The following is a 16,581-nucleotide window of genomic DNA, read 5'->3' as shown; positions in this document are numbered from 1 at the left end:
TCTTCACATAACATTTATTTGACACGGCACAAATACAATTAAATGTTTAACGGCGCCAATTATATCTGATGACTTTAAACTAAAGCAATTTTTTTATCCTCGCTGCCGACTACGAGCTGAAATTAAGTCTAACTTAAAACTAGCATGGATTTTCCAATCAGTGTTTTGTTGTTCAATGGTCGTCTGATAATCGTCGAATGGCATGTATGGATTCGTTCTGCTGAGCCACGATGTCGTGAGTTGGGACAGAGGCTCGTAGTCCTTGGGTCCTGGTTCTATTGTGCGGGGTCTGGTTGCTGGTTTTGTGCTTAAGGTTCTAACGTGTTCTTGTCGTTTTGTTGGGTGTAGACGGAGGGGAACGGGACTAGACTAGGGCATGGATGGATTTCAGGAAAACATATATAAGGGTCATGTAGGGTAGGTCAAGGCTCGCCAAGACATCACGAACAGGAACAGCTGGCCGTCTACCTCCGGCCTGAAGGGAAGCTACAAGTTTAGACCTGGCGTCACGGTGAACAAGGCATGACCAAACAACGTGCTCTATGTCGTGATAACCTTCACCACAGGCACAGATACCGCTTTCTTCGAGCCCAATACGACGGAGATGCGCGTCAAATCTATAGTGGTTGGACATAAGCCGAGACATCACGCAAATGAAATCTCGACCTACATCCAACCCCTTGAACCACGGGTTCGTCGATACCTTGGCAATTATGGAATGCAACCACCTTCCCAGTTCCCCCTTGGTCCAAGAATTTTGCCAACTGATGATCGTATTCTGACGTACAAATGCGAAAAATTCATTGAAGGCAATTGGTCGTTCATAAATATCGCCGTTAATTGCACCCACCTTAGCCAAAGAGTCCGCTTTCTCATTGCCCGGTATCGAGCAGTGAGAAGGGACCCACGCTAAGGTAATCTGAAACGATTTTTCGGATAAAGCACTCAAATGTTCCCGTATTTTCCCCAGGAAATACGGAGAGTGCTTAGCATCTTTCATCGATCGGAGAGCCTCAATAGAACTGAGACTGTCCGTAAAGATGAAATAATGGTCCGTGGGCATTTTTTCAATAATCCCTAGGGTGTACTGAATTGCAGCTAATTCTGCGACGTAAACAGAAGCAGGATTATCGAGCTTATAGGAGACGGCTAAATGATTATTGAAGATACCGAAGCCAGTGGACCCATTAAGAAGTGATCCGTCAGTGTAGAACATATTGTCGCAGTTGATGTTTCGATATTTATTGGAAAAAATTTTAGGGATCTGCTGCACGCGTAAATGATCCGGGATTCCACGAATTTCTTCTATCATGGATGTATCGAAGAACACAGTAGAATCAGAAGTATTTAATAAGTTGACACGATTTGGAATATTCGGAGAAGGGTTAATATTTTGGGACATGTGATTGAAATACAATGTCATAAAACGGGTTTGAGAATTAAGTTCGATTAACCTTTCAAAATTTTCAATCACGGTACGGTTCAAGACCTCACATTTGATAAGAATACGAGAAGACAGGCTCCAGAAGCGGGTTTTCAATGGTAGTACCCCAGCTAAGATCTCCAAACTCATCGTATGGGTCGATTGCATGCAACCTAAGGCGATACGCAAACAACGATATTGTATTCGCTCCAGTTTGATCAAATGTGTGTTTGCTACGGAGCGGAAGCAGAAACACCCGTACTCAATAACAGACAGTATCGTTGTTTTGTAAAGCCTTAGAAGGTCTCCTGGGTGGGCTCCCCACCATTGTCCGGTTATTGTACGAAGAAAATTCACTCTTTGTTGACATTTTTCCATCAGATACCTCACGTGACAGCCCCAGGTGCCTTTAGAGTCGAACCAGACACCAAGATATTTGTGTACCAAAACCTGAGAAATCGTTTTACCCATTAATTGTGTTTGAAGCTGAGCAGGTTCATGCTTCCTAGAAAAAACTACTATCTCAGTCTTCTCCGGAGAGAATTCGATACCTAGCTGTAAAGCCCAAGCAGACAAATTGTCCAAGGTATCTTGCAATGGTCCTTGCAAATCGGCAGCTTTGGCTCCTGTAACAGAGATTACACTGTCGTCTGCAAGTTGTCTTATCGTGCATGAATTTGCCAGACATTCGTCGATGTCATTTACATAAAAGATGTAAAGAAGGGGGCTTAAACATGAGCCCTGGGGAAGACCCATGTAGCTAATGCGAAAAGTTGCCAAATCGCCATACGTAAAATGCATGTGCTTTTCGGACAACAAATTGTGAAAAAATTGTTCAAAATTGGACAAATCCTTGTCGGTGAAGTTTACCCGAAAGAATGTCAATAGAAACGGAATCAAAAGTCCCCTTAATGTCCAAGAACGCAGACGCCATTTGTTCTTTGCGAGCATACGCCAACTAAATATCTGTTGAAAGCAACGCAAGACAATCATTCGTCCCTTTGGCACGGCGGAAGCCAAACTGAGTATCTGATAGTAGACCATTTGATTCGACCCAGTGGTCTAAACGACGGAGTATCATTTTTTCCATAAATTTCCGGATACAAGATAGCATTGCAATCGGCCTATAAGAGTTGTGAGCAGAAACTGGTTTTCCCGGTTTTTGGATGGCGATCACCTTCACTTGCCTCCAATCCTGCGGTACAATGTTTTGCTCCAGGAACTTATTGAACAAATTCAACAAGCGCCTCTTGGCATTGCCGGGTAGATTCTTCAACGAGTTGAATTTGATTCTATCTAACCCAGGCGCGTTATTGTTACAGGAAAGGAGGGCAACTGACAATTCTGCCATCGTAAAAGGTGATTCTATCGCATCGTGGCCTGGAGACGCATCGCGAACAATGTTTTGCTCAGGAACAGAGTCCGGACATACTTTCCCGGCAAAATCAAATACCCACCGACTTGAAGACTCCTCGCTTTCGTTGACCGTTACGCGATTCCGCATTCTTCGATGATGTTGAATCGACTCGACCGCTTTTGAAATCATTTCCTCGTATAACTTCCAATCAACATTCCGTGTGAGGTCATACGGAATGTCAATTGGTCGCATGCGAGTTGACCCGTTAGTAATTGAAATAAGAATAGGCAAATGGTCGCTCCCGTGAGGATCGAGGATTACCTTCCATGTGCAATCCAACCGTAGCGACGTCGAACATAAGGATAGATCCAAAGCGCTTGGGCGCGCTGGAGGTTTCGGGATACGTGTCATTTCACCGTTGTTTAAAATAGTCATGTCGAAGTCATCGCAAAGGTTATAGATTAAAGAGGAGCGGTTATCATTGTAAGGGAAACCCCAAGCCACACCGTGAGAGTTGAAGTCTCCCAAAATCAAACGTGGCGAGGGAAGAAGTTCTATTAAATCAAAGAGCAGCCGTTGCCCAACCTGTGCTCTGGGAGGAATATATATTGAGGCAATACAAAGCTCTTTACCTTGTATTGTCATTTGACATGCGACAACTTCGATGCCTGGAATCGAGGGGAGGTTAATACGATAGAAAGAATAGCACTTTTTAATCCCTAAAACTACTCCTCCATATGGGGTGTCTCGATCAAGGCGAATAATATTAAAATCATGGAAGTTAAGATCAGTATTCGAAGTAAGCCAAGTTTCGCAAAGGGAAAATGCATCGCATTTGTTTTTATTTATCAAAACTTTGAATGAATCAATTTTTGGTAAAATACTTCTGCAATTCCACTGTAAAACAGATATAGAATCCTTCAAATTAGCGGTTGAATTAGCCATCGAAGGATACGATCGCTGCAAGGAGGGGCCATTGGGCAGTCAACTGCTTCAAAAATGATCTAACTGTTGGGAGGAGCGCTGTAAGAAAGTTTTTAATTGGATCAGGTACATTGAAATTTTCGAAAATCCAGTCCACAATATTAGAAAAATTCACCAATCCAGCATTTGTTTTGTCAACTGGATGTGCAAAAGGAGCAACTGGGGTTTTAGATGTTCCTGGAAGTGCTGGGAACTCCTTCTGAGACTTTAAATTGCCAAGCCCAGGAGGGGTTTGCTTCGGTTTTTCCGTAGCACCTTTAGTTTTGGTTGTACTGTTCTTTCCACTTTGGGAAATCTTAGGACCTTTTCTGGGAAGCTTAGGGGAGGAAAGATTTTTCATCTTTCTAGACTCCCCAAGAATGGCAAAAGAAGTTCCCTCTAGTGGTTCGTCAGAGTCGGTTTCATCTGAAGACAACAGATCAAAGGGGTTCGCTGTTATGGTAGAAGTGGTCGTGGTCTTCTTGAGCATATCAGCGTAAAAACGCTTTGAACGCTCTTTGAGAGACCGTTTTAATTTATCCTTGCGCTGCATGTACACCGCGCATGTGGAGAGCTCATGCTGATTCTCCCCGCAGTGGATACATTTTTCAGCATTCGCACTACAGGAATCGTCGGCAAGGTTCTCTCCACACTTACCGCACCGTGCCTTATTGCAACAGTAGGCGGCTGTGTGACCTAACTGCTTGCAATTGGTGCAGTTCATTAAACGGGGCACAAATAAGCGCACAGGAAGACGAACCCGGTGGATCAAGACGTGGCTCGGCAATGCAGACCCGGCGAACGTGACACGAAACGAGTCTGACGGAGTGTAAACTTTTTTGTCGCCGACGAGCGACACAGATCGCAGTTGTTTTACTTCTAATACTTTAACCTCAGGAAGGCTGCTGTTTTTAAAACAGCCTACAGCATCCTTCAAGAGGCACTCGCCGGACAAACTCGGATCGGTCACGACGCCGTCACGACTGTTTCAGGTCATCGACCACAACACGGAGCTTGTTTGGTCTAACCTTGATTATTTCAGTCACGGCCTTGAAGCGTGACGTCAGGTCTTTCGAAATTTGTATAATGTTCAGGGATTTCGACTTAGGTCCTGCTTTTGGCCGGAAATATACAACGAAACGTGAACCTGCTGTTTCGTCAAGGTAGAGCCTGGCACGAGGGGGAACTGAAGAGTGGACAGCGGGGGAAGGAGCAGGAGGGACAGAGTCAGGAGGGTTCGGTGTCGGGGGATCGGGGATTGAGGTATCCTCTTCCATTGTGCTAAGGCTAGCGCCCTAACACCGACAAGAAACACGTACCTTTTCTTTGATTTCAAGCGATGCTTTGTCTTCGACAATGTGGTCACGCAATCGTTGGGTGCAGCCGCCGGCAGCCGGCAGCTGTGCAGATTTACACTTTCCTCTATGTAGCTCTGGTTGTCTTCAACACAGCTAAACACCGAAACGTTCGGTTCGGCAGCGGCGGCGCAGCTTCGCAGCAACAAAGCAAACAATAGCGGTTGACCTTCAAGCGGATTTATTTTGCACTGCACAGCACTCGTTAGACCGGACCGGGCAAGCGATGTCTTTTGTTCGCGTATTTTTTGCGAATATATCGAGACGACTGATAAACACAACCGATGCGCTTGGTTGTTCGACTCGGAATGCTTTCTGTATTGTTCAATCTAATAAAATTTAATCAATCGCCTACAATTGTTTTATTTCGCTTTCGGACACAAAGGCTATCGAATGTATAGAGGTATAGAGCGCTTTCACAAGAAACCAGTTTTGCCGATTTAAGATGGCGTCAGGTGACTCTTTTGTTCATTAGTTCAGAGATTCAATCCCGACGAATCCGGACAAAATTACTAACATGTCCTGACATATTCAGCAATGCTTTACAGTGCTGCAGGTAATTTTCCGCATCTTGGTGGACGCATAGCTACTTTCCAAGAGATTGCTTTAAGAATAAACAAAATCCTTTGGAAACTAACTTGCCGTAAGACGTAATTCTACGTCGGAATGCAAACAATATCAGTAAGAGAAAAACTTTTAATGTTTTTAATAGTTAATGGTGTTTTTCCTTACTGAGTTACTGATAGTTTTTCCATCCCTACATCAACGAAACAATTCAATTTTAGAGCATTCTCAATTTATTGTTCAGCAATAGATAACGAAAATCGTATCAAAATCAACACGCTGTTTATTGTACCTGATTACAATACCCGCCAATGTGGTGTTACAATTTTTGTTCGTTTCCTCAGATTTTAATAGTTCTTTTGACTCACAACATTCTCTCCGCTCATACATGCTTCTGAGAATTGCTAGGTTTTACCAGCTATTAAAAAACGCAAACGTAACCGATAATTGTTCTTTTCATTGTGGAAGTTTTGTTGTGTTGATTTGTATACAAACAATCTGATAGTAAACAAAATGAGGCGAATATTAACCCTCTAGTGCCCAATGCCGCCTCTAGACGGTCTCCATTTGAACCTCTAAAAAGCTTCAATAAGAACTTAAAAAAGGTTTATAAAGCGTCATAGTGATTTTTTCGGAGTCCGTCTAAAAATTTATTTGGACACTACAGGGTTAATTACTGTTTTTGATCAGTGGTTTATTATATAGAATTCAGTTTCGGTTGCACAAAGTTGCACTAGAAATAAAAGTAAGTTTTTTTTTCAATGTGTTTCACCAAATCCACTGATAAACACTTTTATGCGCATGTTTTAATATGTTGATGAATGAACAACCAAAACAAAGGCAATTTTTGTCCCCGAAATCACTGGTGCTACACATTTCACTTCTCATGCTGTTCATTTTAATCAGTTAACACAACCATGTTTTGCGAGGAGAGCTCATTAATCTGCGCACAAATGAAAAGTGAAGAATCAGTACGTGTTGGAGGATTCTGCAAAGCACACACGCTGGTGAATATGTTACGGTGGTCAGCTTTTTTAGTTATATTAGCTCTACAAACAGTTATGATAGAAGCGGAACTTAATGAAGATTGTATAACCACATCTCATCAAATTGGACAGTGCCGGCTTGTTAAAAACTGCGAATATGTTCTAAATATATTGCGTAATCCAAATCAGACACCCGAAGAGTTGTATTTCATAGATCATAACAAATGCGGAAGTACAACAGCCAATCCTCGACCATTACCATTAGTATTATATTTTTTGCATCACAGAGAGCAACTGCAACACTAAAGAAAACAATTTCAGATTTGCTGCCCATTGTTTTATAATGTGGAAAAATGTGGTATTTCAAAAATTAGTACTCGTGTTTTCGGAGGAACCGAAACCATCTACGGGGAAATACCATGGGCTGGAGTGATTGTTTATAAAATAAATAAAAAACGATCGTCAGTAAACTGCGGATGTACTCTAATTAATTCAAGATGGGTAATAACTGCAGCTCATTGCTATAGTAACGTCCCTAGTAGCTGGAAAATGTAAGTAAATGTAGCTATCGATAACAAATCACATAAAATGCACTTCTCGCATTACTTTGTAGACATAGTGTACGATTTAGTGAATATAATACAAAACAACAATCACCCTGTACCTTCTCGAATAATGTGCGACGATGTAGAGTTGAATATGAAGTGAATGAACTCATAGTTCATCCTTCATATCAAAGAAAATCTATGGATATGCAACACGATATAGCTTTAATCAGCACGAAGGAGAACATTAAATTTAGTGACTATGTCATTCCAATTTGTTTGCCGTTTGATGATAAAATACGCGAACTACGTATTGATAAGCAAAGTTTTACCGTTACCGGATGGGGACAAACTGAGAAAGGTGCAACTATTAGATACTGTCGCGTTATTGCTAAAATATAGAGTTAATCCATTTATTATTTTGTATAGAAAACGAAGCTGGCCTGCAACGTCATGTAACTATTCCAGGCCGAAATAACAGTGTTTGTGATGAAGCATTCTCGTATCTCAACATAAAACTGACAGAACAACAAATTTGCGCTGGAGGAGAATCTGGCCAGGATTCATGTCGCGGTGATTCGGGTGGGTCGTTAACAGTGCAGCTGGGACTTGTCAATTACCTTGTAGGAATAGTAAGCTTCGGCCCCCAAGAATGTGGAACTGCAAACCATCCAGGAATTTATACTAACGTAATGCAATATCTCGATTGGATTGAAGACATTTTTAACGAATAACAAAACTAATGATTACAATGTGAAAATTTAAAATAGTGGTTGTTTCGGCTGCCACTAATGACAAGTCCATGCCATTAAATATACATATTAGCGTGCCTAGAAAAATTCACTTGAATTTACACTAACGTCGCTTTTACGTTTTTTTGAGGGCCCACGGCACCATTCGGAACGCGACTAGCAAAAGCAACACTTAGATTACTCGTCTATTATTGTTCCAGTTGAAAATCGAAATATTGACTCGCGACTTTCGATTTTTTTGCCTTATGCCCAATGCGCATAATGTCGCATCTAGTGCGCGCGCTGTATAGCGCATCAGATAAGCTGAACAGCGCACTAGATGCGAGATTATTCGCATTGTACATATTGTCGATTGCGGGAGAAATTATCTCGCAAGATGCATGAAAAACGCAGTAGAAGTGCGCGGGTAAAACCAATCATGTTGGTGTCTCTACAAAAAGTGCGCAAATCCAATTTCCGCACTTTTCGTAGAAGATAATACCGCGATTAGACGTACCCGCGCACTCCTACAAGAATTTTTCGCGAGAAAATTTGTCGCAATCAACAATAAGGTAAAAGATCGAATGTCGCAAGTCGTTTTTTCGATTTTCAGCTGGAACGGCAATATTAATATTCAACACTCCGGCGTGAAAAATATCACGCACCTATCTGAGCGAACACCAGAAGTAACTCGATTGCTATGATTAAATTTAGGCGCGAAATACCTTTATGTTACCATTGCACAGTGATAGGAAAAGGCAATTTGACGAACTTATAGTTCTTTTGTGTTTAAACGGTTCATGTTAGCCAAAGACAACGTTCAAAAGAATTGTTCTCAAAAATATAACGGAAATGGTGATAAGAATTTTTTTGATCATGGCCTACTATCATAAAAATAAAATATCTAACTTTTGATACAGCGAAGATACATGAATGGTTTCTTTAGCAAAGTTGTAGAACTTTTCACAATATGAAACTTTGCAGAAGATATTGAATTTCTATGACGTCTATTTACTGAAATACGAAGCATATTCGCTGTCAACCCCCTAAAATTTAGATTTTCTAGCATAACTTTTTAAATATTTGTTTCTCAAGAAAAAATGTTCTAGACAAAAATGACCAACATAAAAATACAGGTTTCTTTCGAAGACAACATTTTGCTATAATCCTTCTATACTGAGTTAGAGTGTTTTTTCATTAAATTATTTCGTGGATTTGAATGCATATAGGGGAGAAAGAGGCAAACCGGTACACATCATCAAATATTTTTTTTATAGCTTAGACCTTGTAAGTAATAAAGCTTAGACCTTGGAGCAATAAACATTGTTGGATTTTGATTTGAAAATGATTGAAAATTTTGGATATTGGATATTTTTCAATGAATTGCATTGTTGAATGATGTATGTCAAAATATTCTAAAATTCTACGAAGTACTGAAAACATACTTTGAACCACCAACCTCTATATTTAGAGCCGTTTGCGGAAATGTTTCGGATTAATTATATTTTGGATCATCATAGATCTGTTTAGAGTAGAAATAGGGGATTTCAGGAAGACATCTTTTTGCCGTGAATTTTTGGCATTTGAAAACTAAAAAATCCAGTTTATAGCGGTTTACAAGCATTCTCAGTCAATTTAATATCGTTAAATGTAATAAATTAAAAAATAATCAACTGTAAATTACTACAGCTTCTTCGCTCAGCAAGCAACGGCCGAATGGTAAACAGAGCTCAAAACTTGGCATGGTCAAAATCTGTCCGCTCTAGTCAGAGATAAACATATTTCGGCCATGCCTTAAACTACTATTTCAACTTTTTCCAACTTGTTACAGAATAAAACTGTTTCTATGGTATTTTATAGATGTTACTAAAACAATGAATTGTTTTAAAAGCATACCTATTTGTTACAACAGCTTTTGGAAGATGACTTAAATATTACCACTTCCTTTTGACTTTGGGTTGACTCAGGCATAGTTTTGAATATGTGTAAACTAATTCCAAAATAATGCTAGCAAGAATCAATGTTTTACCGTAAACTATAATGTAGTATGATTCCTAAGTATATTATTTCAATGATGCATCCATAGTTTTCTAATATTCATTGAATTTATCAGATAAAATACACCAGCGAAACAAAAAAAAGGTAGCAATAGGGTCACCATGCGGCACTAGTGTACAAGTGATTTATAACGCAATTCTCTTTAAAAGTTTACACGGAATTCTCGATCAATATCGTTCTTACTTGGACGTCTGTCTGTGCTTTTATTGTTTTCATAAAAAATTTAGATTTTGAAAAAATACTAACAGAACAAAATGACATCTTTAAGTTCAAAGAAACGTATGTGTACAGTTCAGGCTAAATAAAAAATGTCATTAAAAAAATATTTTTAATTATTTTGAATTTATGTACACAAAATTTCAAAATACACACGAAATTTTATATACTTACAAAAAAACCGAATTAATCCACCTAGTGGTGAGACCCAGCCTTTCTCATTCGAACTTATTATTTGTTCAAATAGAATTACACAACACTCCCATTTAAAAAAAAACACCTTGAAAGTTTCTGCTGGATTTATTTTTCACTTTAAATAACGAATTTCTGGTAGCCAACAGCACAAATATAACGAACATTCAAAACCTAACATTCACACACATATGAGCATACATTAACACTTACACATGCAAATATCATGAAATAAATATGTTTCAAATACATTACGCGAAAAATCCACTGCCGACTTATTCTGTTGCTCACCCCTAGCTACACACCCTGCTGTGCAGGCGTTGTTTATGCGACTGAAAGGAATGTCTCATCACATACAGGAGAGTCAGCTGACGCTGGTAACTCTTATAGACCTGTGTGATCGAGACCAAAGCCAGTCTGAGTCATACCTGCGAGTGCAACACGACAACGGAAGGTGCTCCGTAGGGCTAAATTTTTTCGAATTGATTTCTATCTTCAACAACGGCTTCTACATTCAAGTTTATTAAAGGCAGACAGTGTGTGCAGCCGGGGAAGCGAAAAATAAGCGAACTGAAAATGTGTTTTAGATTTGGAAAAACATACCGCATTCAGACGGGACATGAACTCGCAGTCTCCCTGACTACTTCACTGGTTGCCGGAATACTTCCTAAAATGGCCAAATTCTGCCTAATCTGGTTATAGTACAACATCAAATTTGAAAAATGTTGAGGCCACATATTTTGATCGTTGCTATAGTTTTAAACAGTCTCCGAGCCACTTTTCTTTCCATAACTTTTGAACCACATGCTTAAACATTATGATGGTTTTAAAGACAAGTTCATTTGGTCCATTGAATCCAACTATGTTCAGATCGGTTGTGTAGTTTCTGTGGTACCCTATTAAGTTTTGTGATTTTTACAATTGGATACATAACGGACAAAGTTAAAGTCCGATAACAGTGTAATTAAATAGGATTTTATTGCGCAACTAGATCTTTTATTTGAGACTAATTCAGTGAAAATCGGTCCAACCATTCTGAACAAATTGAGTGAGCTTAAACAGTCTTTGGAATATGTTTCTTTTCAAACCGTGAGTTCCTCTTTTATACTTAAGTTTGAACCACATGTTATATAATTAGTTAAAGATTTTCAAGACAGGCCGTTCATTTGGCACCTTACTTACTTTACTTTTTTGGCTTACGGACCGTTCACCGGTCTAGGGCCGAACGAATTAGAGATGTCCAGCTTCTTCTGTCTTGGGCAGTCGTTCGGGGAGACTGTACACCAGCAGATCGTGCATCTTCTTCCACCCCACACATCCACCGCGTGCGAGGCCTACCACGGAGTCGACGGCCTCTCCCTGGTTCTCTAATGAAGATAGTTCTGGCGGCTCTCTCGTCAGGCATCCTGGCTACATGTCCAGCCCACTGAAGCCTGCCCCGCTGTATTACCTTCGCTATATCAGCATGTTTGTATACCTGGTACAACTCGTGATTCATTCGTCTGCGCCACACTCCATCTTCCAGTTTACCGCCAAGTATCGATCGCAGAGCTTTACGCTCAAAAACTCCGAGCACTCGTCGATTGGCTTCCTTCAGCGTCCATGCTTCATGTCCGTAAAGGGCCACCGGGAGTATCAGCGTCTTATACAGCGCTAGTTTTGTGCGAGTTTGCAAACTACGGGACCTTAGCTGGTTACGCAGACCGTAGAAAGCCTTGTTCGCAGCTGCAACTCGTCGTTTCACTTCACGGCTCATATCGTTGTCACATGTCACAAGCGTACCAAGATAAACGAATTCGTCAACCACTTCAAATCGTTCCCCATCTATCTCCACCTCAGCACCAACACCACGGGGACTCCCACGCTCTCTGCCAGCTACCATGTACTTCGTTTTGGCAGAGTTAATGACAAGTCCCAATCTCGCTGCTTCTCTCTTAAAAGGTACGAAGGCCTCATCCACGGCCTTACGGTTGATACCGATGATATCGATGTCGTCCGCAAAGCCAAGAAGCATGTGAGATTTCGTGATGATCGTGTTGTTTCTTTCGACGTTTGCTCTTCGTACTGCACCCTCAAGAGCGATGTTAAACAGTAGGTTGGAGATCCCCCTGCTTCAGTCCATTCAACGTTACGAACGCGGCTGATGTCTCGCCAGCTCCGCACGCACGATTTTGATCCCTCCAGTGTCATACGACTCAGCTTTATTAGTTTCGTAGGGAAACCGTGTTCCAGCATGATCTGCCACAGCTCGTTTCTTTTCACTGAGTCGTATGCCGCCCTGAAGTCCACAAACAGATGGTGAGTCGATAAGTTGTACTCCAGGAACTTATCGAGTATCTGTCGCAGGGTGAAAATTTGATCCGTCGTGGAACGCCCTTGTCGAAAACCAGCTTGGTATTCGCCAACAAAGGATTCCGTTAACGGTCTCAATCTGAAGAACAGGATACGGGAGAGCACTTTATATGCGGAGTTGAGCAACGTTATCCTCGATAGTTGCCACAATCCAATCGATGGCCCTTCTTATAGATAGGGCATATGAGGTCTTCCAACCACTCGTTCGGCATTTGTTCATCCACCCAGATCCTTAGTATTATCTGGTGGATCGCATAGTACAGCCGCTCGCTTCCCGCTTTTAGAAGTTCGGCCGGGATACCGTCCTTCCCAGCGGCCTTGCCGTTTTTCAGCTCACTAATCGCCTTTTTCACCTCCTCCTGTGTTGGTGGCTCCACAGCTTGTTCGTCACTCATAATCATCCTGTTCCTGCTCTGCTCATCCGGCTCCTCACCGTTCAATAGCGCCTGAAAATGCTCTTTCCACCTGGCGGCAACCGTCGGTTTATCAGTAAGCAGGTTGCCGTCCTTGTCATTACACATGACCGGCACCGGGAAATTCCTGCTTCTGACTCTGTTGACAGTTCTATAGAATCTCCGCACATCGTTTTGAGCATAGCTGTCCTCTGCGCTGGCGAGCACCTGCTCCTCGTACTCGCGCTTCTTCCGACGGTGGGTTCTATTTTCAGCAGCTCTTGCCACCCTGTACCTCTCTCTGTTCTGACGCGTAGCCGCAGTGAGCATGCGGCTCCTGGCACGGTTCTTCTCATCTGTCGCTCTCTGGCACTCGGCATCGAACCAGACGTTAGGCTGTCTTCCACGCGTCGTACCTACCACCTCTCTCGCAGTCGTTTCGATGGCGCCGTGAATACTGCTCCACAGCCCATTTATGTCTTCCACTCCTTCCGTATTCTGCTGCCACGCCATCAGCTTTCAACCGCTGAATGTTGAAACGCGTCGTCCTCTCTGTGCGAGATTTCAGCACGTTCGACAACCGATCGAGAACGGATCTTACAAACGACGAGATAATGGTCAGAGTCAATGTTTGGTCCCCGAAAAGACCTAACATCAGTAACATCCGAAAAGTGCCGACCGTCAATCAGTACGTGATCGATCTGGGAGCAGGCTTCCCCATTTGGATGCCTCCAGGTGTATTTCCGAATATTCAAACGTGGAAAATAGGATCATTTGGCACCAGTTTTGTTTAAATTAGTTATTTAGTTTCTGAGATAATGAAATTTCGTTATTTTCACATTTTGATACATGCCTAAACTAAAAATCCGATTACAATAAAGTTCACTAGGGTGTTATGAGGCCACTAAACCTTTCATTTTTAAATAATTTCGTAAAAACCGGTCTAGCCATTTCTGAGAAAAGTAAGTGAGTTTAAGCAGTCTTTGGTGTATGCTTTGCTTTTATAACGTGATTTGACATTTTTATAAATAACGGACAAAGTTACAAACCATTTACAATGAACTCAAAAGCAACCTATGGGACAACTAGGCCTTTCATTCGAGACTAATTTTGTGAAAATCGGTCCAGCCACCTCTGAGAAAAGTGAGTGAGTTTAAACAGCCTCTGGAAAACATTTCTGCACATAACTTTTGAACCATATGTTTAATCTTTATGAAATTTATAAGTGAAGAGCTCTGAAGATAGCCCGTTCATTTGACATCAGACACACATACATACATACATACAGAAAATACTCAGTTCGTCGAACTGAGTCGAGTGATATACGACATTCGGCCCTCTGGTGCACTTTCATACCTTTAGTTTTTTCAGTGATTGCTACACCTTTCTAGGAGAAAGGCAAAAAGAGTACAATTTCCCTTGATTTTTTTTTTGAAACTTGATAACTTAACGAGAGCGGTGTACGGCCTTCACGTTGACTGTTCAAATCCATTTCTTAACTCTATTAATCTGTTTGCAGTGCTCTTCAGTTATTCTTGTACTTTAGAAGCTCATAGATTAAAAAAAACGACCACTCGAAACTCTCAGGAATGATTCAAAATTATGTCAAAATTTGATTTGATTTTGTGATTTTTTCCCAACATTTTCAATGTGCTATTACATTACTTTTAAGGATAGTGTTTTGAACAGTTACTTGTGAAAGAAAAATCCTCAAAAAACCTAAGATCTGTGAGAATTTCATCAAAATCGATGCAATATTTCTTAAGATACCCCTATTCAACAACATGAAAACTTCTTTAGAGAATTGGAAGAATCGGAATCTAAACCGAACGAAACTTACTACTTTGCTCATTTTTGCAAAGCTGTTACTAATGCGTATCCATACTAAATGTTTTAAATTATTATTCGTAAAATGCAGAGGCGTTGCGTACCTTATTTCGGCACATGTGCACAAACCGTATTCGAAGTTCTTTTCCGTAAATAGAGAAGAAAATCAAACCAATGTGTTTGACGCTTCATTAGAAGAGATCCCGCTGACATGCTTACTTGTTATATATGTTATTATATTTCAATAATTGCATATGTTCTGATATTGAGGAATAAAGTACCTGGGAAGTGCACATGTTGCACAGGCGGACCCGGCGCCACTAGAAAAATGGCATTTCGTACAAAAGTTAACTTTCAGGTGTAAATGGAAAAAAGAGCAGAGGTTTTAATGTCATTTCCCAAAAGTGAAAAAGGCGTTTTTTTTGGAAGTGTAGCTGGGAAGTAGTGCTTAACACTTGGAGCCGGAACGTGAATTTTGACAAAATCGGTCGATCAATATACTTTGCTAATGATATGACAATTACACGTGGACTTGAAAAAATAGTATGTACGTATATTACATTTTTTAAAGCCGGAAAACACAATCACATACCATTCTCCGGTTGCATCTGGATGCATCGTTCTGCTTCCCAATTGCCTAAAGCGTCGCAGTTTCCGGTAACGGCAATCGTTTCATCTTTCAGCAACTCATAGTTAACTAAAACACGGAAGTTGTATTTCCGATCTCCAGCTGTTTCTAAAGGTTTAGTTTTTTTCACATTTGAAGATAAAGATGTTACGCTATTAGCAGCGGTATCTTTTTCTTCGAGGAACCACCAGCGCTGCATGTTTAGTTGTGCTGAAAAATAAAAAAATACTGAAATCTTAAAGTGTATGTATATGATACGTGTGTTTTATTATTTGAAAATTTTTATTTATCGAAATTGATAATGTTACCATATCAAAGCAAAGCCTAGGTGCTACATTCTGCTATTGAAACTTAAAATTTTGCTGTTTATTAGACACAGACTTCACGGTCAACCATAATTGTATCGGACAATTGTAGGGTTAGCGGTTACGAGCGTGTCTATCCCGAGTCTCGGGATTTGAACGCACAACGAGTAGCTTACTCAAGACCAATTAGGAAATGAATTCCTTATCATTTACATTACAGAACAATACTCGGTGTTTTCGAATCATATGAATATGCAGAAACTTGGAAACAATAAATCCTGGTCACTAATAAAAGAAGAGCAGTGATTAGGTAAAGAGATGATAAAATTGGCACCCTAAAATACTGTAATTGTTTTTATGCTTATTTCTAAAATCATGCACAATTCCTTCAACAGGCGGTAAATTTCCCGTCTCAAGGTTACCAGATAATTTGCGTCGATTCTGTTTTCAATATACCGAATGTGCCATCTATCGACGATTATGGCAAGTTTATTGAAATTGATCAAGCGAAAAAAAGTGTGGTTTCATCATATTTGCTAAGTTTTAAAAAGGATGGTGCGTATGCCTCTGCTCTGCATTGCGTTACAAAAATGCTCGTTTTTAGAGTAAAACTACTAATATAAACACGAGGCATTTGAAATATTTTTGGAAATTTACACTGTTCATTGTACCATCACCATGTGTTGT

General features: G+C 40.6%; 2 protein-coding genes across 2 annotated transcripts in view; one reads left to right on the top strand and one right to left on the bottom strand.

The window, feature by feature from the left end:
• The window catches only part of LOC129726698 (glycerophosphocholine phosphodiesterase GPCPD1), a 96,639-nt gene that overhangs the window by 34,461 nt on the left and 45,597 nt on the right, over positions 1-16,581 (bottom strand). Inside the window, exon 2 of the mRNA XM_055683698.1 lies at positions 15,554-15,799. Within this exon, the coding sequence (XP_055539673.1) occupies positions 15,554-15,788 (235 nt within the window). The 5' untranslated portion in view covers positions 15,789-15,799. The remainder of the gene's footprint in view (positions 1-15,553; positions 15,800-16,581) is intronic.
• On the top strand, positions 6,565-16,344 carry LOC129726699 (CLIP domain-containing serine protease B15-like). The gene is made up of 4 exons (XM_055683699.1): positions 6,565-6,912; positions 6,970-7,199; positions 7,262-7,554; positions 7,623-16,344. Exons 1-4 carry the CDS (start codon positions 6,580-6,582, stop codon positions 7,925-7,927), a joined length of 1,161 nt encoding a protein of 386 aa, XP_055539674.1. The 5' UTR covers positions 6,565-6,579; the 3' UTR covers positions 7,928-16,344.

Source organism: Wyeomyia smithii, chromosome 3, assembly GCF_029784165.1.
Source record: "Wyeomyia smithii strain HCP4-BCI-WySm-NY-G18 chromosome 3, ASM2978416v1, whole genome shotgun sequence".
NCBI classification, from domain to species: domain Eukaryota; kingdom Metazoa; phylum Arthropoda; class Insecta; order Diptera; family Culicidae; genus Wyeomyia; species Wyeomyia smithii.
Note: the sequence above shows the minus strand (reverse complement) of the source record. Positions and strands in the feature narration are given on the sequence as shown.

Excerpts from the sequence above, each read along its gene's own strand:
- LOC129726699 (XM_055683699.1), top strand. The coding sequence starts at position 6,580 with ATGTTTTGCGAGGAGAGCTCATTAATCTGCGCACAAATGAAAAGTGAA. Across the intron at positions 6,913-6,969 it reads ATCCTCGACCATTACCATTA|ATTTGCTGCCCATTGTTTTA; the intron begins GTATTATATTTT and ends AAACAATTTCAG. Across the intron at positions 7,200-7,261 it reads GTCCCTAGTAGCTGGAAAAT|ACATAGTGTACGATTTAGTG; the intron begins GTAAGTAAATGT and ends ATTACTTTGTAG.